Source organism: Rutilus rutilus (genome assembly GCF_951802725.1).
Source record: "Rutilus rutilus genome assembly, chromosome: 6".
NCBI lineage: Eukaryota > Metazoa > Chordata > Actinopteri > Cypriniformes > Leuciscidae > Rutilus > Rutilus rutilus.
The window spans coordinates 23864235-23886082 of record NC_140214.1 but is presented as its reverse complement, the minus strand read 5'-3'; the positions used below and the strand labels follow the sequence as shown (position 1 = coordinate 23886082).

The 21848-nt window shown below is 39.0% G+C and overlaps 1 protein-coding gene across 1 annotated transcript; it reads right to left on the bottom strand.

Annotated features, from left to right (window-relative positions):
- Positions 1–368: 368 nt before the first annotated feature.
- espnlb (espin like b) lies at positions 369–20022 on the bottom strand (the record flags this gene model as incomplete). The annotated part of the gene is made up of 10 exons (XM_084411456.1): positions 369–1995; positions 2105–2278; positions 3016–3137; positions 3265–3403; positions 3484–3600; positions 9723–9854; positions 9976–10158; positions 10272–10458; positions 19255–19445; positions 19729–20022. 10 exons carry the CDS (start codon positions 20020–20022, stop codon positions 508–510), a joined length of 3027 nt encoding a protein of 1008 aa, XP_084267582.1. The 3' UTR covers positions 369–507.
- Positions 20023–21848: the final 1826 nt, after the last annotated feature.

Here is a 21848-nt window from a genome sequence, read left to right as displayed (position 1 = left end):
TATATAATGAGTGTTACACTCCATCCTATACATGTTTCACCACTCTCTCAGGGCGGTCTGAACATCCCTGCTGAGCACACACACATTTCACCCACTGCCATACATGTATATTAATGTACTGAAGGTCAAATTGTTTCTTGTGAAAGAAAGTGTAACAGCAAGTTATAAGGGACTCAGAAGTGATTAATCACATGAAATAGCACTTTTCAAACAAAATAAAGGTTTATTTATAAAAGAGAGGTCAAACATCAAAATTTGTAAAATGTACATGGCTGTAACACTCTTTTGGCCAGATTCTTATCATTATGTAATGGTACATAATATTTAACTGATACTGCATTACAAAGTACTAAATAACACACAGAAGTCTTTCTTGACATTAGTTTATCTGTATTCGAAATGCCTCAAAATAAGTCCAAACAATTATTCAAAACAATTTTTTATTCAAAAAATGATCAATTATATTGTGTTCATATACAGTATAAACCATCACAGCATTGAAAAATATCAAAAATCAAACAACTCTGCTTCTTTCTCCTTCCAGAAGGTGAAACTACGATCAATATATTTACAAATTTCATCATTACTAAAAACTGAGAAATCATTGCTTCCATCTCTGCTGAGATGTCCTCCATCAATTGGTATGGTATTCTCGATGATAACTTGTGGCACAACTTTAACCTCGGCACAAGAATCCTTTACAGATACCTTGAAAATCCCATTTTCTCTTTTCCCAAAGTATTGCATTTTGATGTCCTCGAAACCATCTTTCCACTCGCGTCTCCCAGCTTCAATGTCCCCGAGGACGGCCCGGTGGAAGTCTCGGACTGTCTCCCAGGGAAAGTTCCCTATGTGGTCGAACACCTCAAAGCATAACAGGTGCCTCATCTTGCGCTCCTCAGCTGGGAGGTCCTGCTCGAGAATGTGAAAATAGCCGAGCATAAACAGATCAAGGGTCAGGCTGTCATAAGCAACAGGAGCGCCGTCCACGCGAGGAAGGAACTGCTCGGGCGAGTAGGTCACACGCTTCCTCTGAAGGTTCCGGATCTGTCGTGATGGGACCCCTGAGGCGACGCGTTTCCAGTTGCCAATCATCTTGTCTATTGCGGTTCTTTGCCTGTAGAGATGATACAGAGATCTGGTTCCTGGCTTGGATACTGGAATTGTTATTCCTTCTCCTGTAAGAGTGCCAAGCTCTTGTTTTATCTTGGCTCGCATTGATATTGCATACGCAGACCTTTTCCAGTGGCTCAAAAAGAGGACAACGATACGCTCCTTCCGCAAGCAAGTGGTCTCCATCACTTTGGTTGCATCTTTGCCTGGTGCCTGTTGGCATTTTATGGCACTGTCATTAACGTGATTTATGTCAGTGCTTTGGATTGTCCCCACGGACTGCATGTTTCGATTTGTTGACGTAGACAGTTTTTGCTGCCTTGTGTCAGATGTGTTGTTTAAAAGGCCAGAAAATGGGTAGATGTTTCCTATCTGACCCTCAAAGTTGGACCTCAGATTTCTCACAGATACTCCTGACTGCTGGATCTCCAGTTCCACCTTCTGCCTACGTCCTCTGATTGAACTTTGCCTCTCTGGCTGGTATGTGAAGACCGATGCCAGATCCGTGTTACAGATTCCATCCTCGCCGTTTGTTTCTGAGAGGTTTGTCAGGAGCAGTGACATGCTCTTTACTATATTTGAGATCCGATTGTACCACACAGGAAGAGGTAGAGATTCCTCCATGTTTTGGAGCTGCTGGCACTGGGTGTTGACGGTGATATTAACGATAGGAGCAGGAAGGATGGCCCTTAGTTCCTCCGCCAGCCGGGCAAGCTCTAGTTCATAGGCCTGGCATCGTTTTTTAAGGGAAATTGTTTCGATCTGTCCCTCCAAGTAGACCAGGTCATCTTCAGTAAGCAGTTCTCCAAAGGGGCCCAAAATTACATTGTGTACTTGGGAATACCTCCAACCGTCCACCTCAATATTTTTATCACCGTTGTCCTGTATAAGACGAAACAATTGTTATTGTCATATTGTCATATGACATGGTGTGTTATGGAAGGATATTTTAGCAATACAGTTTTATGTTGGAGGGGTTTAAGCAGTTTACTTTTCTGCAGGGGTTGTCTTCTTTTTGCAGTCGAGCCTGAAGCTTGCGCACCATAACCTGCCTCTTCCATTCAGCAATGGGCCTCCCGTTCTCATCATGGGTCGGGATCAGAGAATCAATGTCAGCAAGATTTGCCTCCAACTCTGCAAGCGGAACAATTCCATTCTCTCCTTTCTGGAAACAGATTCATACAAACTATGATATCACTATACTGCCTCAGTTGCAAATAAATACATTCACTTCAATTCAAAATAAAATGGCATTTGCAAACTATTTTACATTTGTACATTCAGACCTGAATGTAAATTTACCACTCCACTCTTGAAACACTGATCACACTCACTTTTGAGAAAGTTGAGGTCAAGTTCTAATCAAGTGCTAAACTTGTAAATTAAATTACTGATTTATTTCATATGATTTGTACAGTAAAATGTGCATCAGAACAATAATTGATTTTTAAGAGGCTGCATTACCCAATACAGTAAGTCCAAGCCTATACTGTAAAATAGCCTACTTCTGCCACAGATTATTATTATTTTTTTTTCTGTGGCAGTTTCTCACACTTCTGACTTTATTTTATATTTATATCTCAAAATTTTGAATTACCATCCCGCAATTCGGACTTTTATCACTGGATTGCAAGTTTGTAACACATTTATTTCTCACAAGTTAAAGTTTATATCAAAAAATTTTCTGGCGAAAACAGGCTTTCAAATATATAGGTTACATCAGCTGAAAAGGAAAAATGTTTAAGTCATTACATTTTGATGACAAATTATGAAGAAACTTATATGCACTTAAATATAATATGCACTGATGATGTGAGGACAATGAGACCTGAAAGATAAGAAAGTACATAGGGTAAATTGTGCTTTCATGTTGACTTTTTCAATGTTAAGGCTAGCACATACATGTATTGTTTGTCCAGTGAAGACCGCTGTGATTCCTGCTTGTTTCAGTGACTTCATGGACTTATGAGATAAAACCGCTTCCTCTTCCTCAAGGTGTTTCTTCATGTTAAATGAAGTTACAACTATATACCAAAGACAGAAAATGAATTAACTTTAGAAATATGTTTTCTTATTATGAATGTTGACCTTTTTGTCAATTAGAAGTCTGTAAAGGTCTGTAAAAACAAATGCAGGGTCATACACTCTCACCTGTAGAGGCCACTTGCACATGCTGAATGGTTCCAGCTCCAGCTCCAGCTTTCTTAGCCTGTGAAGAGGCCGGTATTGCGGTTGAGGAATCCAGACATGCTGGAGAGGGCCGGGGCTGGGGAGGCACTTCATTCACCGGCTGCTGGGAACAGCAAAACAGCCGAAGCAATTAAGAACAAGTGTGTCTTGTCATATTTGTTTATAATTAAAAATCATCACCTTGCTATTTTCCATCCGGCCACTATGTTCACAGGACTGATTCTTAATGTCCTGGTAGGGGTTGGTTGTGTTAAACAAGGTCCTTTCCTCCTCTATGAGAACAAAGTCTGCAGACTGCTGGAGCAAAGCAATGCAAGAACAGTGTTTTTCTGAATTAAAACTCAATTTCTTCACAGTATTCTGGTGCAAAATACAGGTCTTGAAGCACAATGTACATCTTGATCTGCCCCCCAGCGAGCGAAACAGGAGCTCAAACTGTTTAGCATAGCAGACCTCCCACTTAGTTAACAAAGGAAAACTGCCTATAGAGTTCAGTCATCTGATCGGATGGTTCAAATGACCCATACCTGCAATTGCAGTGATTGACTTCTTTTATGGCCATTAGCGAACTCTCTTCTTGCTTTTAAAGCTTGCAAAATTATTTTTTAACATTCATAATGTGCCATAGTTACATTACAGCAGCAGAAAATGAAGACATAACCTTTTCAATGCACTGTAAACATGTATTCATACACTACCGTAAAACATTTTGGCATCAGTACGTTTTTTTTTAAAGAAATGAATACTTAATTTTTCAGCAAAGATGCACTAAATTAATCTAAATTGACAGTAAAGTAATTTCTAAGGTTACAAAAGATTTTTATTCCAAATAAATTTGTTCTTTTGAACATTCTGTTCATCAAAATGATCCTGAAAACCATGACCATGGTTTTCACGAAAATATTAAGCAGCACAACTGTTTTCAACAATGATAATAATAATAAGAAATCTTTCCTGAGCATAAATGGTTTCATCTATTACCTAATTATTTGTGTACACCATAATGACAGGATGTTATTAGTCATGCTTTAATATAGTCTTTCTTGATAACATTCATGATATGCACAATATTTTCCCAAAGGCAGTTGTTTTGTAATCTGATATTGATTTTACAGTTTTAGAGAAGCATTACTGAGAACACCCAAGAAAAACTCTTATATGATTGATCAAACCAAGAAGCAATACATGTTATTTTGAAGATATTTCAAAGATTATTTTCTTAGCAGTGTTATTTTCTATGAATGTGTAAAATCCTACACATTTAATTAATAGGCTTCACATAATAAAATATATAAAAGAGTAAAAGAATGTTTATGAAATCTGAAATAACTTACAGTCCACACCTTCACCGGTCAAGTCGTCACAAAGTATAACAGTGGAGTGTAATGAGAGCATCAGTGCTCCAGCCATCCAGTGGCCAAATGCTTAAGGATCAGCACACTATAAACAGTGAGCTCAGACGGGAGGTCTTCATAGTAAAGTATAAATAATTAAAGGGTGGGATTAGGTGAACCGTTGTTCTTTACAAGTTTAAAAGTCTAAAGGCTGCCACACGTTCCTCAGCACACATTCCTTGCCATGCTTCACCAAAGCACAAGTGTGTGTTTCTCACTATTCTTTTTTTTTTCTTTACAGTCACTAAACACTATTTGCTGTTCTGAATGTCTTGTAATGTGGTAAGAGTATTACTTCAGTTCCACAAAAGGGCAAAGACCAAAGAACAGGTCTTGATGGTGAATCGATACACAAACATGAACAGACAGTTCTAATCTCTATTGTGGTGTCACATTAGTATCTATCCGTAACTAATTTGCTGTTACGCAAATTTAAACGAGCTTCACTTAATACCTCTCTGTCACAGGCACCTCAACCGACCGCGAGCAAAGAGGTCAACACACATCAGTTACACAGACGATTACATATGCAGGAGGAACAGATCAGGCAATTCTATCTAAGCATCAAATCACACCAACTCTATTCATTTGCAGGCAATTCATGCAGGCTCTATTGTATTATTATATTATATTGCTATACTTACAGATTTTTTTATTAAATATGGAAACATTTATGTAAACATATGTAAATTTTAATTTCAAATTAGTACAGTTTTAAATGTAATTCCCTCAATTGTCAGACAACTTATTCCATACTGTATATATAATTAATAAATAATAATAAATTATTCAACCCCCATTGCAAATCAGGTTTATTGGCAAAATGTACAATGTTTGCAGTGTACAAATCAAACAAAAGTAATTGAAATAGCTCAACACAACAAATGTTTCAAGTGGTTTCCCCAAATTTAACTAAAAATGCAACTTTTAATGACTTTTGCCGTCTCAAAATGATTCAACCCCTTCATGGCAAGCATCTTTAGTACTTAGTAGAACACCCTTTTGCTGTTATGACCTGCTGCAAACGAGATGTATAACCACTAACCAGACACCACCTTCTGGCAGTGTTTTTGAGGAATCTTAGTCCATTCTTCATGACAATGGCCTCCAGTTCAGTAATATTCGTGGGTTTGCATGCCGCAACCGCCACCTTCAAATCACACCAGAGATTTTCTATGGGGTTCAAGTCAGGTGACTGTGATGCCACTGTAGAATCATCCAGGACTTCTTCTGCAACCAAGCCTTGGTGGAATTTGAGGTATGCTTGGGATAGTTGTCCTGTTGGAAGTTCCAATGACGCCCAAGCTTCAGCTTCCTCACTGACGTTTTCACCTAGGATTTCCTGACACTACAATGAATCCATCTAGCTTTCCACATGCTGCAGTTTTCCAGTGCTAGAGAATGCAAAACATCCCCAGAGCATCACCGAGCCTCCACCATGCTAGACTGTAGACAGAGTGATCTTATCAGCATATGCTTCCTTCTTCTTCCTCCAGACATACCGCTGATCCATAGGGCTGAAAAATTTCATCGCTCCACAGAACAGAATCCCAAAACCTCTGTGGCTTATTTATGTGATTTTGAGCAAACTGGAGCCAACTTTTCTTGTGCTTTTGGGTCAGTAGTAGTGTTGTACATCTTGGAGTTCTGGCATGTGTTTAGTAGACATCTTACTGTGCAGCTGAAACCTTAGTGCCTGTTGCCACCAAATCTTGCTGCAGGTCTTTTGCAGTCACTCGAGGAGGCCTTCTCAGAAATCTGGTTGCAGCCATTGATAGCTTCCTTTTTCTGCCCCGTCCAGGTAGTGTAACCATTGTTCCTTTAACTTTGAACTTGCGATCTATGCTTCCAACGATGTCTCTATAGGAACATTTAGTGCCTTCGCTATCTTTTTTTTTGTATCCTGTTCCTTGTTTGTGAAGGGTGATGATATATTCTCTTAACTTTTTGGATTATTCTTTTGACTTAGCCATATTTCTAACATGCAGTCAAACGTGACACTCAACAAACCTACACTGTAAAAAATTTGTTGTAGTTATGCAGCTGTTTGCCAGTAACTTACTGCAGATTTAAATTTATGTTATTTACTGGCAACAGTTTGTTCAAAGTTAAATGAACATTAAACATTAACAAGTCTTTGTCTTTACAGAATAAAACTATAAAATAACAATCTAACGCAAAGCATTCTGGGAACCAGAAATCTTCATCAACCTTTTTCTGTTTTTTTTTTCCTTCAGATTTTGGTTCCCAGAATGCTTTGCATGAGGCTGTTATTTTAGTTTTATTCTGTAAAGATAAAGACTTGTTAATGTTTAATGTTCATTTAATTTTGAACAAATTGTTGCCAGTAAATAACATAAATTTAAATCTACAGTAAGTTACTGGCAAGTAGCTGCCAGTAATACTGTAATTTCTACAGATTTTTCTAACAGTGTAGCCAGTTCAGATATTTCATGTGTTCTAGCTCAAGGACACCTTGTGCAGCTAATGAAACTCTTGATTAGTTGCATCAGGTGTGCTTGATACAACACCTGTTTTGAAGATTTGTGCTGTTGTGAGGGATTCTATTCAGAGGGTTGAATAATTTTGAGACATTAAAATTTTGAGTCATTAAAAGTTGCATTTTCAGTTGAATTTGCGGAAACCACTTGAAACATTTGTTGTGTTGAGCTATTTCAATTACTTTTGTTTGATTTGTTCATTGCAAACAGCTGAAAGTCTGTACATTTTGCCAATAAACCTGATTTGCAATGGGGGTTGAATCATTTTGATTACAACTGTGTATATATATATACATATAGAGAGAGAGAGATATGAATGGATTAAGCAATTCTTAAGCATCATATCAATTCTATTAATGTGCAGGTACTTTATACAGGCTCTATTTTATTATTTATTATATTATTTTATATTATATAATTTTTTTTAAATATATTTTTAATTTCATGCCAAATTAAACAAGGTTTTATTGGAGATTATATGCTGTAGAGAAAAGTGTCATTTATAAATTATTTTACAAAGTGCTTTTTATAAAGAAAAGATTTTTAGTGCCATGTGCCAATATTGTGAGTGAATGTTTTGAATTATATTAGAATTAACCCATCTATTTTGCATTATGTCTGCCCTTTACTCCATTAGCTTTCTGTTGTAATAATTAAACTGAACTAATGATTATTCCTCCTGTAAACAATAATTATTGTCAAGAACCCCACTGTGCTTCTCACACTTTCCTTTGGGGACACCCGTACACACTGAAGCCATGCCAGCATAAACAAACAAAACATCGGCACACAAACTGGTGAGAACGGCACGTCTCTCTCTCATCAGCTTTGTGATGGATTGACTGAGCATGAGTGACTCCAATCACACAGGAGTAAAATGCCCTCTGACAAAACCACTGACTGCGTTTATGAGCCTCTGCCTGACACCTGAGACTGAGGATCTTATATCGTCCTCACCCCTGGGGCTCTGGAGCTCATGCTGAGAGGGGCGTGAGTGATAGCTGATAGGTCCTTCATGCGCCAACCAGACAGTACTGAGTGTCTCGCTAATCAGCTTGTGTCAGGCCATAACGTTTTAATATGCCATCGTAGTTATGCTATCAAAAGAAAGGGTGACGCTTGCATAGTTTCCACTTCATTTATGAACAAATGACATATCTGATGCCCTTTTGCAAAGGAGTGACAAAGGAGGCGGAGCTGAAATAGAAGTATTAAGTGAGTTATGTAGAGAGCATTGATGTTTATGATACTATCAGAAGTCTTGTTCATCGTTGAGTTCTCTCGACTGGATTCTGACCTTTTGTTATGGAAAATAACCTCAAGTTATGGATGACATAAAATGTTCAGCTACACTCTAAATAATCAGTCTACAAATGCACATAAAGGGACTAGGCAATTCAATCATTAGATTAGATGACACAAGAACCATTTTTACAATGACAACATTCTTCAAGAGAATAAATACACACTTGTCAACACTTTTACTCTTAGCAGACGTGGATCAAATTATAATCAAATTATTGATGCCTCTGTTATTAAAGGATTAAAGGTATCTGTTTAGCCTTCTGAATGATCCTGTGAAGAATATCTAGGCCCATATCTGATAAATAATGGAGAACTTCTTCAGCAGGAATGAATCAGTTGGTCGCAGTGTGGGGTTTAATAAATGCACTTTAATGTGTTCCTTGTCCTCTATTTTGTAGCATGACTCAGCCAATATGAGCTACTATTTCATTAGCTCAAATATATTCATGCAAGAGAAGTGGAGTGTTTGCCTGTAGGTGGCAGTAACAGTTTGCTATTACAAGGTGGAGCATTACCAAGACCCAGACCATCAGCTGTCAATGTTTGCAATATTAATGGGTGTAAAGCACTTAAGTAAATGTAATTAATTGGTATACTTAAGTATTATAATTAAATGAGGAAAACTTTTTTATCCAAGTGTGGAATATGACACAGTATCCATAATTTACCTTAATTACAGTTCGGGTTTTATTCTGCATTGATTTGATCAACAGTAATATTGTGAAATATTATTACAGTTTGAAAGGACTGTTGTCTATTTTAATATATTTAAAAATTAAATGTATTCCTGTGAAGGCAAAGCTGAATTTTTAGCATCGTTACTCCAGTCTTCAGTGTCACATGATCCTTCAGAAATCATGATGATTTGATGCTCAAGAAACATTTCTTATTATTATCAGTGTTGAAAACACTTGTGCTGCCTAATAATTTTGTGGAAGTTGTGATACATTTTTTCAGGATTGTTTGAGTTCTGAACAGCATTTATTTTAAATTGAAATCTGCTGGAACATTATAAAGGTCTTTACTGTCACTTTTGATCAATTTAATATGTCCTTGCTGAATTAAAGTGGGATTTCTTTTTGGAAAAATCTTACTGACCCCCAAATATTTGAACATTTGTGTATATGGAAGAAACTGTATGAAAATGGACAGAATTAACTATGTAAAACTGTTCTTGCAGTTAAAGAAGTTGTGCTGAGGAAAGTACTAATTATCTTACATGAGCATCTGCATCACGGAGGAAGTTGGCACAATCGTGATAGCCATTATATTCTGCCAGGTCCACTGCAGAAAACCCATCCGAATCTCTCTCCAGTGGACTGATGTGATTGTTCAGCAGCACTCGGCAGCACTGAGGGAAGGAGAGATTACAGCTGTCATTCAAAACCTTCAAACACTACTTAAACTGTGTAATCCTCAGAGTTGTCATGATAAGGATCTGTGATTGGAACTGAAGGAACGTTGACAGACACCTCCAGTTCTCCATTCTCCGCTGCATCATGCAGGGGGGTCCCACCCCAGAGGTCTTTCAGGACTTTTGCTCCCATGAGTAAGAGACGCTCCACGATGCGATGGTGACCCTCGCTAGCGGCGAAGTGCAGTGCTGTGGCTCCATCCTTGTCCTGACAGGACAGATTCAGATCCGTGAAGGAGGCCTAAAGACCCACATCAGAGACAGAGTCAGTGATAACTCTTACACAACTCTCAAATATATTCAATAAAACTTGAGGGAAATCATGCAAAAGTGACTGAAGCAGCTGTAACTCACCAGCCAGACCACCAAGGCGTAGTGTCCCATGTGGGCAGCTGCATGCAACACACTCATGCCATCTTTGGCCTGCACATGAACATTTGCACCACAGTCCTTCACCAGGTATTCAACCACATGCAGATGCCCCTCCTGACAGGCTAGATACAGTGGAGTGGCCCCAGTACCTGTCTGGCAGTCCACACACCTGCACAAATACATTTTAGACTTTGCACCTAGACTACAGCATAATATAAATCTTTGCTTAACTCTTTCCCTGCCAGCATTTACAAATAAAATAAAAAATTGCCAGCCATCACCAGCATTTTTGATCATTTTCACAAAAATTTAATGGGCCCCAGAATATTTTGTTGTATGAATATTTGAACATGCAATAAATCAGACGAAAAAACAGAGCCGAGCTGCTTTGAAACAAAACCGTTTTATTCTAGCTTCACTGCATTCCTTTTTTTATCAACACGTGGGTACGTTTCATAGAAAAGCAACATTCTGAGCAAAAAGCTGGGGAAAAAAATCACGTTTTTGTCAAAGACTACGACTGGATCGAATTCAGAATGATAATCAAAACATAGATGGAGGAGATCGAGTCCATCACCAACACCCCCTCTTTCAGTCCTGCTCATCCTGGGTCGACATTTCATTCAGTAGCCTAACATTAGGCAGTTTTGATTTATACGATGTTTAATGTTAATGTTATTTATTTATTATTAATGTTTAATGTCACGTTATTTTACATATACATATGATTAGCCTACATATGATATCGCTTGTTTCTGCATCTTCCTCGGACGTGTTTGGATTCGGAGAATCAGATGATGCGTAATAGCGCCCCCTACCGTATAACAGTGAAAACACGGAAAATCCCGTCAATGGCTGGGAGAGTTCAAGTCGACCTACAGCTCATACCAGTGAAAATCCCCCTATGATGAAAATCCAGCTTTTAATGTTGTTTATATTTCTATGTGGTGTTTTTAATACGCTTTAAGACAAACTATGAGCGAAATGAATAAGTCAACACCATTGCTGAATATTTTCTATAAAACTGCAGTGAACAAAGAGAGTCTCAAAACCGCGGTTTGAAATCGCTGGTGTTTCTGACGTCACAAACTACCTTGTAACCAATAAGGTCAAGGTGTGATCGTCAACGAGTGGATCTCTGAGCTGGAGTGAGTGAGAGGAGGCGGGGCTATAAAATTTATAGAACAGTGTAGGCCTATACTAAATTAGGCATGGGTGTAGAGTTACATTCAAGCTAATTTAAAGCCCATGTTGCAGGTTAGAGTACCCAGTAAGCCAATGTATAGAAAAATAATGTAGGAACTAGAATTAAATATAAACATATACTTATAAAACGCTATTTAGGCTTCTGGAGTCGTTTTTGTGAGAAATTTTTACTTCCGCATTTGAAAATCGCTTAAACCGCCGAACCTGAAGTGACGTAACATGAGGTAGAGCGGTCAAAGTAAATCAACCAGCGAATAGGAAAGCAATGGATCGCAATGACAGCTCGGAAAGGGAATTGTAGCCTAAATGTTTACTCATATGATATAATTTATTTATAATTGATATATATGATGATATCATATAATTATGAGCCTGATATGAAGCCAAGTGAGCAGGACAGGCCAGGGTTAAGGGCCTTACACACCGGGACGAATATCGGCGCGCGTTATTCGCCAGCGTTTTTCAACGCGTTTTTTGTGTTCACACCCAAGCGATTTTCGCTGACGATGAGCCGAGTGAACATGCAAATTCATTCCCTGACATTAGATGGCGCGATTGTCAAACGTTCGTGGGAAAAAGTTACAAATGTACATGAAAGACAATTAAGTAAAATGAAACTCACCATCAAGGCCCATTTGCTCTGCAATACCACTCCATAACAGTTCTCTTTTATCAAGATTTTTGTAGTCGCGTTTGTCATATAGTTCTTTATGTTCCGACACCAACGAGGCCAGCAGCTCTACATTCATCTTGCCTTGCATCTTCCTCGTCTTATTTCTTCCCAGCAGTGTAGACGCTATCTTCTTCGCCTGTATGTGTGCTCGGCAAGACCGTTTTGTGTTTGAGCGCCCCCAAGTTGTGTTTTACTGTAACTTCAGAAGCTCCAGACACGTGAGCAAAAGCGCCAATCTCATTGGTCGGATAGTTTTTGACGCGGCGCGTCAAACCAAAAAAACGAACCCGAGGCGTTTTTTTAAAAATGACGCTTTTACGCGTGGCGTTTTTCGCGTCGGTGTGCACACTCACATTGGCGCCCTTTGTTTAGTCATGAGGCGTTAAACGTCGGCGAATATCGCGCGCGAAATTCGTCCCGGTGTGAACAGGCCTTGAGACAGAACAACGGTGATTTGTGGTGTGAGGAGAACAGGGCGAGAGAACAGTGTTAAGGCCTGTTCACACCGGGACGAATTTCGCGCGCGATATTCGCCGACGTTTAACGCCTCGTGACTAAACAAAGGGCGCCAATGTGAGTGTGCACACCGATGCGAAAAACGCCACGCGTAAAAGCGTCATTTTTAAAAAAACGCCTCGGGTTCGTTTTTTTGGTTTGACGCGCCGCGTCAAAAACTATCCGACCAATGAGATTGGCGCTTTTGCTCACGTGTCTGGAGCTTCTGAAGTTACAGTAAAACACAACTTGGGGGCGCTCAAACACAAAACGGTCTTGCCGAGCACACATACAGGCGAAGAAGATAGCGTCTACACTGCTGGGAAGAAATAAGACGAGGAAGATGCAAGGCAAGATGAATGTAGAGCTGCTGGCCTCGTTGGTGTCTGAACATAAAGAACTATTTGACAAACGCGACTACAAAAATCTTGATAAAAGAGAACTGTTATGGAGTGGTATTGCAGAGCAAATGGGCCTTGATGGTGAGTTTCATTTTACTTAATTGTCTTTCATGTACATAGGCTTGTAACTTTTTCCCACGAACGTTTGACAATCGCGCCATCTAATGTCAGGGAATGAATTTGCATGTTCACTCGGCTCATCGTCAGCGAAAATCGCTTGGGTGTGAACACAAAAAACGCGTTGAAAAACGCTGGCGAATAACGCGCGCCGATATTCGTCCCGGTGTGTAAGGCCCTTTAAGGCCTGTTCACACCGGGACGAATTTCGCGCGCGATATTCGCCGACGTTTAACGCCTCGTGACTAAACAAAGGGCGCCAATGTGAGTGTGCACACCGACGCGAAAAACGCCACGCGTAAAAGCGTCATTTTTTAAAAAACGCCTCGGGTTCGTTTTTTTGGTTTGACGCGCCGCGTCAAAAACTATCCGACCAATGAGATTGGCGCTTTTGCTCACATGTCTGGAGCTTCTGAAGTTACAGTAAAACACAACTTGGGGGCGCTCAAACACAAAACGGTCTTGCCGAGCACACATACAGGCGAAGAAGATAGCGTCTACACTGCTGGGAAGAAATAAGACGAGGAAGATGCAAGGCAAGATGAATGTAGAGCTGCTGGCCTCGTTGGTGTCGGAACATAAAGAACTATATGACAAACGCGACTACAAAAATCTTGATAAAAGAGAACTGTTTTGGAGTGGTGTTGCAGAGCAAATGGGCCTTGATGGTGAGTTTCATTTTGTCTTTCATGTACATAGGCTTGTAACTTTTTCCCACGAACGTTTGACAATCGCGCCATCTAATGTCAGGGAATGAATTTGCATGTTCACTCGGCTCATCGTCAGCGAAAATCGCTTGGGTGTGAACACAAAAAACGCGTTGAAAAACGCTGGCGAATAACGCGCGCCGATATTCGTCCCGGTGTGTAAGGCCCTTTAGCTTATAGCAGCTAGATGTATTCACGTTAGCCGACGATATGTATAACACTATGCTCAGATCACAATACTGTACAGATTATTATCATCATGTATCAGGCAATAGCAAAGCTAGTACTTAGACCCTTACCTGCATGTGTTGTGTGTGTCAGCCATTAGGAGACAGTTTCCAGAGGAAGGGGGACTTTATAAAGGCTTTGAAGGGGTGTCGCAATATACCGGTATTGACGATAATCGTGATATTCAAAGCATGAAATATCGACATCGTGTTAATTTAGAGCAATACAATATACCGGTATTGGCGATATTGGCGTTTTCTAGACGCAGCGCTCGTCCGCGCCCGCGCAGCTAGAGTGAAACACTCTGTCCACACCCGAAAAAAGTAAGCTGAGCTCGCCAGTATTAACAACAGAGTTCTTCGGCTTCAAAGAAAACAGCACCTAGAGGTGGTCGCACACTGGACGAGAAGCGCAGCGCCACGTCTTTAAAATTCGAACACATTCTGTATGAGTGTACACACACCGGACGAGAAGCACAGCGCGGTTCTATTCGGCGTCTGTCCGCGGCGCCCAGCAACGGCTCAGGACCTTGTTCAAAATCCTGCCGCGACGCAGAGCGCAGAAAAAAGTGTTCAGATCACAGACTCAGCAACTATTGTATTTAATTGTACAGTATAATCATAACATAGTACATTATCTCAATTCCATAATGTCCTTAAACATAATGATATTGCTGGCCATAAACTGAGAAAGTGCGTGTCCGGTGTGCAATACCTCGAGTTGTCATAGACGCGACGCGGCTATTATTTTACTAGTCATCATGGAATGGGAAACGTGACATTAACTGTTAACAGGGGGTTTCTGTGTTCATATATTTAATAAAGGGTGATTATTAAAATTAAGAACCCCGTTTTCTTTACTCATCTTATTTTTGTATTTGTATTTGCACTTGATTTTTTTATTCAAATCTGCTATCTGCATGACTTTATTGACGCCAGTGCAACAACAGGTTTAAGAGCTTTTCAGTTCTTCAGGAAACCTTCAGACAGTGTTTGGCTTCAGTTTGAAACCAGATAAACTTCACATGCTTGTCTTCCTTCACAAAAATTTGCCATAGATTGAGTACCCCCCCATAGATTCTATAGATATCGCGATATATCGATATCGTGAATTCTTTTGGCCACAATAACCGTGGTGTGAAAAATCTAACATCGTGACAGCCCTAGTTTGAATTGACCCATTTGGTGACGATGAATAAAATAAATGATCACAATCACAACTGTCTTACTGTATAAAAACTTTATATGTAGAAACAGCCAACACAAACATTAAAGTCGGTTTGTACAGATTGAAAATGAATTATAGAACATAATATATTATATTTATAATAATAATAATAATAGTGTCGGCTGCAGACTAATAACAAACACATAAATGCATTACATAACAAGTTTATGTAGGATATGTTAATGAATTAAATTAAGACAAGGCGCATTTTGTAAAACAGATGTACAATAAGTGATCTCTGACGGATCCGTGAGCGTCATGTTTCCCGCTGGCGGCCGAACCACATGCTGATGGCGGACCGTCACCGGGCGACCCGATGAAGGAGCTGGGACAGTGTGCACATGTCGCCGGGATTATAACCATTCGGTCCACACTACCGCGTTTTTCAAAGCAGAAGTGAAGTCCCGTCTCTTACCCGGCACAAAACGCACACTGGCACGGAAGATTGCACCGTCCTTTTTCTTATTCGGAAACCTGTGGACTCGATGTCCTGACAGGCCATAATTCACAATCATTTACCACGACGATGATTCATTGAAATACAATAAGCACAGAAAACACACTGAATCATGACCGCTCCAACTGACTACCAACCTATCTCTGCACTGAGCGCGAACGCAGAGCCAAACGACTACCTCGTGTGACGTCATATGACGCGGTGGTGAAAAAAAGCGCTTTTTCAACACGGTCAAGGAAATGGTCACGTTTTCTATTAAATTTGTGCCCTTATGTCTTGCAAAACAATTTTTAATCCTGCATTTACTTTTCATATGGTATTTTCATACAAGGTTATATTAATAAAAAAAAATAAAAAAAACCTGCAACATGGGCTTTAAAGGATTAGTTCACCCCAAAATTTTTATTTCCTACTAATTTACCCACCCCAATGCCATCCAAGATATCCATGTCTTTCTTTCCTCAGTGGGAGAGAAATTATGTTTTTTGAGGAAAACATTTCTGGATTTTTCTTCTAACAATGGACTTCATTGGTTACCATCGTTTTTAAGTCCAAATCAATGCAGTTTCAAAAGTCTTTGAAGTGTTTAAACGGGCTGTACGCGATCACAGCTGAAGAAGAGGTTGTTATCTAGCAAAACGATAGGTCATTTTCAATTTTTTTTATTATCATTTATAGACTTTTTACCTTAAATAGTTCGGATTGAGCTGATCAACAAATGGACAGGGAACTACGTCATCACGTTGAAAGGTCGCGCGGGCGCCGGCAGAAGTACCGCCCCACTGTTTACAATGCGACCGTACATAGGAGGATAGTTCAAATAATATTGTTTGCTATTATATATATAGTAATATTATTCAGTGAATATGAATATGAATATTATATGAATAACATTATGATGAATATGAATAGTAGTTCAAATAGTATTGCCGGCGCCGGCGTGACCTTTCAACGTGATGACGTAGTTCCCTGTCCGTTTGTTGATCAGCTCAATCCGAACTATTGAAGGTAAAAAGTCTATAAATTATATATATTTTTTGAAAATGACCTATCGTTTTGCTAGATAACAACCTCTTCTTCAGCTGTGATCGCGTACAGCCCGTTTAAACACTTCAAAGACTTTTGAAACCGCACCGATTTGGACTTAAAAACGATGGTAACCAATGAAGTCCATTGTTAGAGGAAAAATCCAGAAATGTTTTCCTCAAAAAACATAATTTCTCTCCCACTGAGGAAAGAAAGATATCTTGGATGGCATTGGGGTGAGTAAATTATTAGGAAATTTTCATTTTGGGGTGAACTAATCCTTTAAGGCATGAATAATTTTTTTCAAGGGAAAAAAACCCTTTGGTGATCAAAGATGAGTTTTAAGGGATAAAATTGACTACAGGGTGTCAGGTATGCTTTACATCCTTTGAAATGAATCCAGTCCAATTCAGAAAATTCTGTTTATTCAAATCCAATTCACATATTCGCTTACATGTGTATTGCATGTAGGCCTATTCCAAACAAAATGCCCAGTCGCTGTGTTCAGAAAGAGTATAATTATTTTTCAAATTTTAGCAAATATTTAGTATATTTAGTCTCTTGCACTGACCATTCACGTTCGTAAGACGTAAAATGTATGTAAATATACGCATCACAGCACAGCACATATAGTATGTGAAAGATATTTTTGCCGCTGAGAAAATAGTCAGATTCGAGCGTTTACATGATTAATTGATCTGATTATTTCAGGTCTACACCGCCCCTTGCAATCCGATCGAAATTTCATTCAGAGCTCACATACAGATTATTTGGTTGCATGTAAACGTAGCTGTTAAGAGGTATACCTCTATTGCATCATTAAGTAGAAGTTGGTGGTTGTGCAGATGTACAGTAAACACACAGGTGGCGTCATGTGGCAGGTAAGAGGCTCCACATGTATTATAGACAGAGCCCAGATGGTGGGTTTGACATGTGTCAGATGACCTTTTCCCAGCCTCCCTGATGAGTAACAGCTCCCAAGAAAGGGCAACTTGACTCTAAATTGCTGCCTTCATGTGTATTTGTTTAAGCATGATGACTCATAGTTTTGTCCATACGCAAACATACACAAGTTATGTGGAGCATATAAAAGTAGTGATGAACTAAAATATATTTAAATAGTGACCGAGTGACTACATAAGAAAAACAATCATGCTTTGGTCAATCATAATTATGACAGCTATAAGTATGACATAAAAGGTAGAAATTACAAGAAACTAAGTAATAAATATGAAATAAAAAGTCTAAATGATGAGATATTAAGTCAATTATGAGATAAAAAGTCAACATATTGAAATACTAAGTCAATTATGAGATTAACATTTGACATTTTTATGACTGGTTATATCATTATGTCATAATTGTTTTTATGTCATAATTTTGACTCATAATTGACTTAGGCCTGGTTCCACAGACAGGGTTTAGATTAAGCCAGGATTAGGCCTTAGTTCAATTAGGACATTTAAGTAGCTTTTATAAACATGTATTTTAACACATTACTGGTGTGAATCTTGAGACAAAACAATATTTTAAGATATGTTAAAACATCTCAAACATGCATTTTAGTCTTAAGCCTTGTCTGTGAAACCGGGGGTTAGTATGTCACAATTTTGACATTTTGTCATAATTATGATTTACCAAAGAATGCCATTTTTTTCTTGTAGGCTTTTATATCTTTCTCATATGTGTGGCATTAAAATTTCTGATTCATTCAAATAAATCGATTCATCCTAAACAGTTCTCTCTCATATACAGCGTTCAAAAGCTTGATTGATTTTAATGAATCAATTCATACTAAATGGTCCTTTCTCTGATACAGCATGTGAAAGTCTGATTCATTCTGGTGAATCAGTTTTAGTTTGTGTAAAGAAACCAATTAAATAAAAATTCACCGTTTGTTCTTTTTTATTTATATGCTGCTGTTCTTTATCGTTTTCTACTCATTTATATCAATTATTTAAATGATATTATTTTCATTTGTTTTTATGTTTTTTTGTTCAATTTTGATGATATTTGTCAAAATTTTACTCACCCTCATGCCGTTCCAAACCTGTGTGATCTGCAGAACACAAAAGAAGATATTTTGAAGAAAGCTGGTAACCAAACAGTTTTGGTTACCATTGACTCCCATGAGGACAAAACTAAAAATTATTTTCAAAATATCTTCTTTTGTGTTCTGCAGAAGAAAAGTCTGAAGGACATGAGGGTCAGTAAACGATGACAGAATTGCTTCAATGTAGTTGAAACACCTTTTGTTGGCAGTTTGTACCCAACTACATTTTCAAAAGAGCAGTCTGCCAATAGTTTAACGATTTTAAATTACGAGAAGCTTCTGACAAGATTGAGGTTCAAAGTATACTGAAAGGTGAATTAAAGCGGAAGCTTTTTAGCCAGTCAGGGATGGCGTATAACAGACAGTGAGCCTCACCGTGGGGAGCTGGACATGAGCAGTTTGAGGGAGGTGAGATCTCCGCTGGCTGCTGCGTAATGGACAGGTCGAGCTCCACAATGCGTCTGTGCCTCCGTACTGCCTCCCTCAAACAACAGCCACTGTACTGCCTCCGCATGGCCAAACCTGGCAGCCAGGTGCAGGCCCGTCGCTCCCTCGCCATCACGGTCCTGTAGGCCAAAACAAAGACAGGCGTCAGCATCCAATACCCAGTTTGAAGAGTTCTGAATTATGGGCATAGTAAGTACATCACAATGACCTTTCAATACACTCGTACGCCATTATACGATCAGTGATATTAATAAGAGGTGCTTCTTTGCTTCCATTGTGCATCCATCATCAATGACCTGTGTAATTGACAGTAAAGGAAACTGACACAGCAGCCCATCCTCAAGAACGCCATCAATCCCCCTGTCAAATGTAATTTTTCTCTCAATAGATCATGGCACTCACCTCAATCCCACACTTCTCCCATCTCAGCAGCCACTGCAGCTCCCGCACATGCCCGGTGGCAGCAGCATCATGGGCGGCCGTAGCTCCATTTCTCGTGCAGGTGTGGCAGGGGAAACAAGCTTCGTTTACCAGAAACTCCAGGCAGCCCAGTTGCCCGCAGCGGGCGGCGTGGTGGACAGGTGAAGCTCCCTGGGTGTCTGTGATGGCTGGACTGAGGCATCCGGACACATGCAGGGCCCTCAGAGCCTCCACATCCCCCTCACGAGCTGCCTGAATGGCCCTGTGGAGCACCATGCTAGACCTCGGCAAGTCGAAACAAAAGTGGCAGGGGTCCTTGGGCTGTACCCAACTATCTCTCTCGCTCCCTCTCTAAAATGATACCTGAGCTTGCTGACAGATGTCCATGGGAGAGATGAAGGGGGTGGATAGAGCTGAGCCAGAAATGTAACGAGAGCCCTCATTTGAACATTTATATCTGCTTATATTCTCAGATACAGTAACAAAGTAGGATGATGGGAGAAGATTCTCCGCTTAAGAACAATGTGCAACAATAAGTTTAGCATGTGCTGGGTGATGATGCATCATCCAGTGTGTTATTAAGGGAAATAAATAGAAACATTTACTAATTTAGTTGTCATGGCACATGTAAAATTCTTCAAAGCGGGGTACTAGATAATCTAGATGACAAGCAAAAGCAAAGCAGAGTCCCAGTAAAAGAGACTCAACTGAAAAATTGTTATTCAGGACTTAAATTAGTTAAAAATTAGGCTTACACTTTATTTTAAGGTGTCATTGTTACAGTGTAATTATATATGTAAGTACTGAGTAGTATTAAGTAACTACATGTACTTACTATAAGGTTAGGGTAGGATTTGGTTAAGGGTTAGTTGCATGTAATTATGCATAATTTACTGTTTTTACTATGGTAACATATGTAACAAGGACACTATAAAATAAAGTGTTACCAAAATTAGTTATAGAAAGTTATTCTATGAATTTTATACATATTTAATCACCCATATTTTAACTGGACATAGGTCATAATAGCAACACTTTGAATTCAAAGTGAATGAAAAGCGACAATGAAATGTACATCAACTCATAGAATTAAAAAAAAAAAAAAAACATTAATTACAATAAGTATTAGATTAAAAAAATAGGGTAGTTATTTATTTACAGTCCCGTTTCCCATGTACTTATTATAGTAATTACAATAACTAGGTACTAACCCTGAACCTACCCCTAAACCTAACCTTTACCCATGTAGTTACCTTATATTACCTGTATTTTCTTAGGTAAGTACACTGTAAGTGCACGTACTGTAAAATAAAGAAGCCAGAAGCCCTTTTTTTTACCAAAAAGTAACACTTGTAACAACATGCCACCCTGGGTCTTCTGTGCCAGTTCTGGGGTGAGGGGTGCATCTTGCCCGTAAGAGCCAAATTCTTTTCTTAAAAAATAATAATACAAAAGATTTTACTCTGCAAATCTAGAAATATTGTGTCCACAAATCCCTCAGTAATAAATGCACAAAAAACTTTGATATTCAAAAACTGTGAACAGTGATCAGTTGACTTAACTTAAAAAAGTGAGGGAACCCATAGCCCTAAAATTAAGTATTTGAAAAAATTAAGTTATGTGAACTTGACAATTCCAGATAACTTGTATTTTTAAGTTTATTTACGTAATAATTGTAAGGCAACGGGTTTCCTCACATTTTTAAGTCAACTGATTACTTTTTGCAGTGTAGCTTCACTTCCTTTTTCCTGATACCTTCATCAGATCGATTTTTGAAGTCAGCATAGATGTATCATTCACTGCCTATGATATCCCACAATCCTGTGAGTTCCGATCTGTTACAGTTGAGCTAAAAAAAATAAAGATGCCGTCTGAAAGTTGCTGTTGGTGGTCAATTTGTGTGTAAATGTGTTTTTAAACACTTTTGATGTCTTTTCTAGCTAGAAATAACCATTGAAGTACCGTTAGTCATCACCTAAGCTCAATCATTAAACCGTTATGCTGCATTAGAAGCCTGTCCGAAATCAGTTTCGTGAGGTACCTTTGTGCTCAAATGCTCCCTGCAAAGTCATTGCCTGATAAAGCCGCAAGGTAGCAAGTAC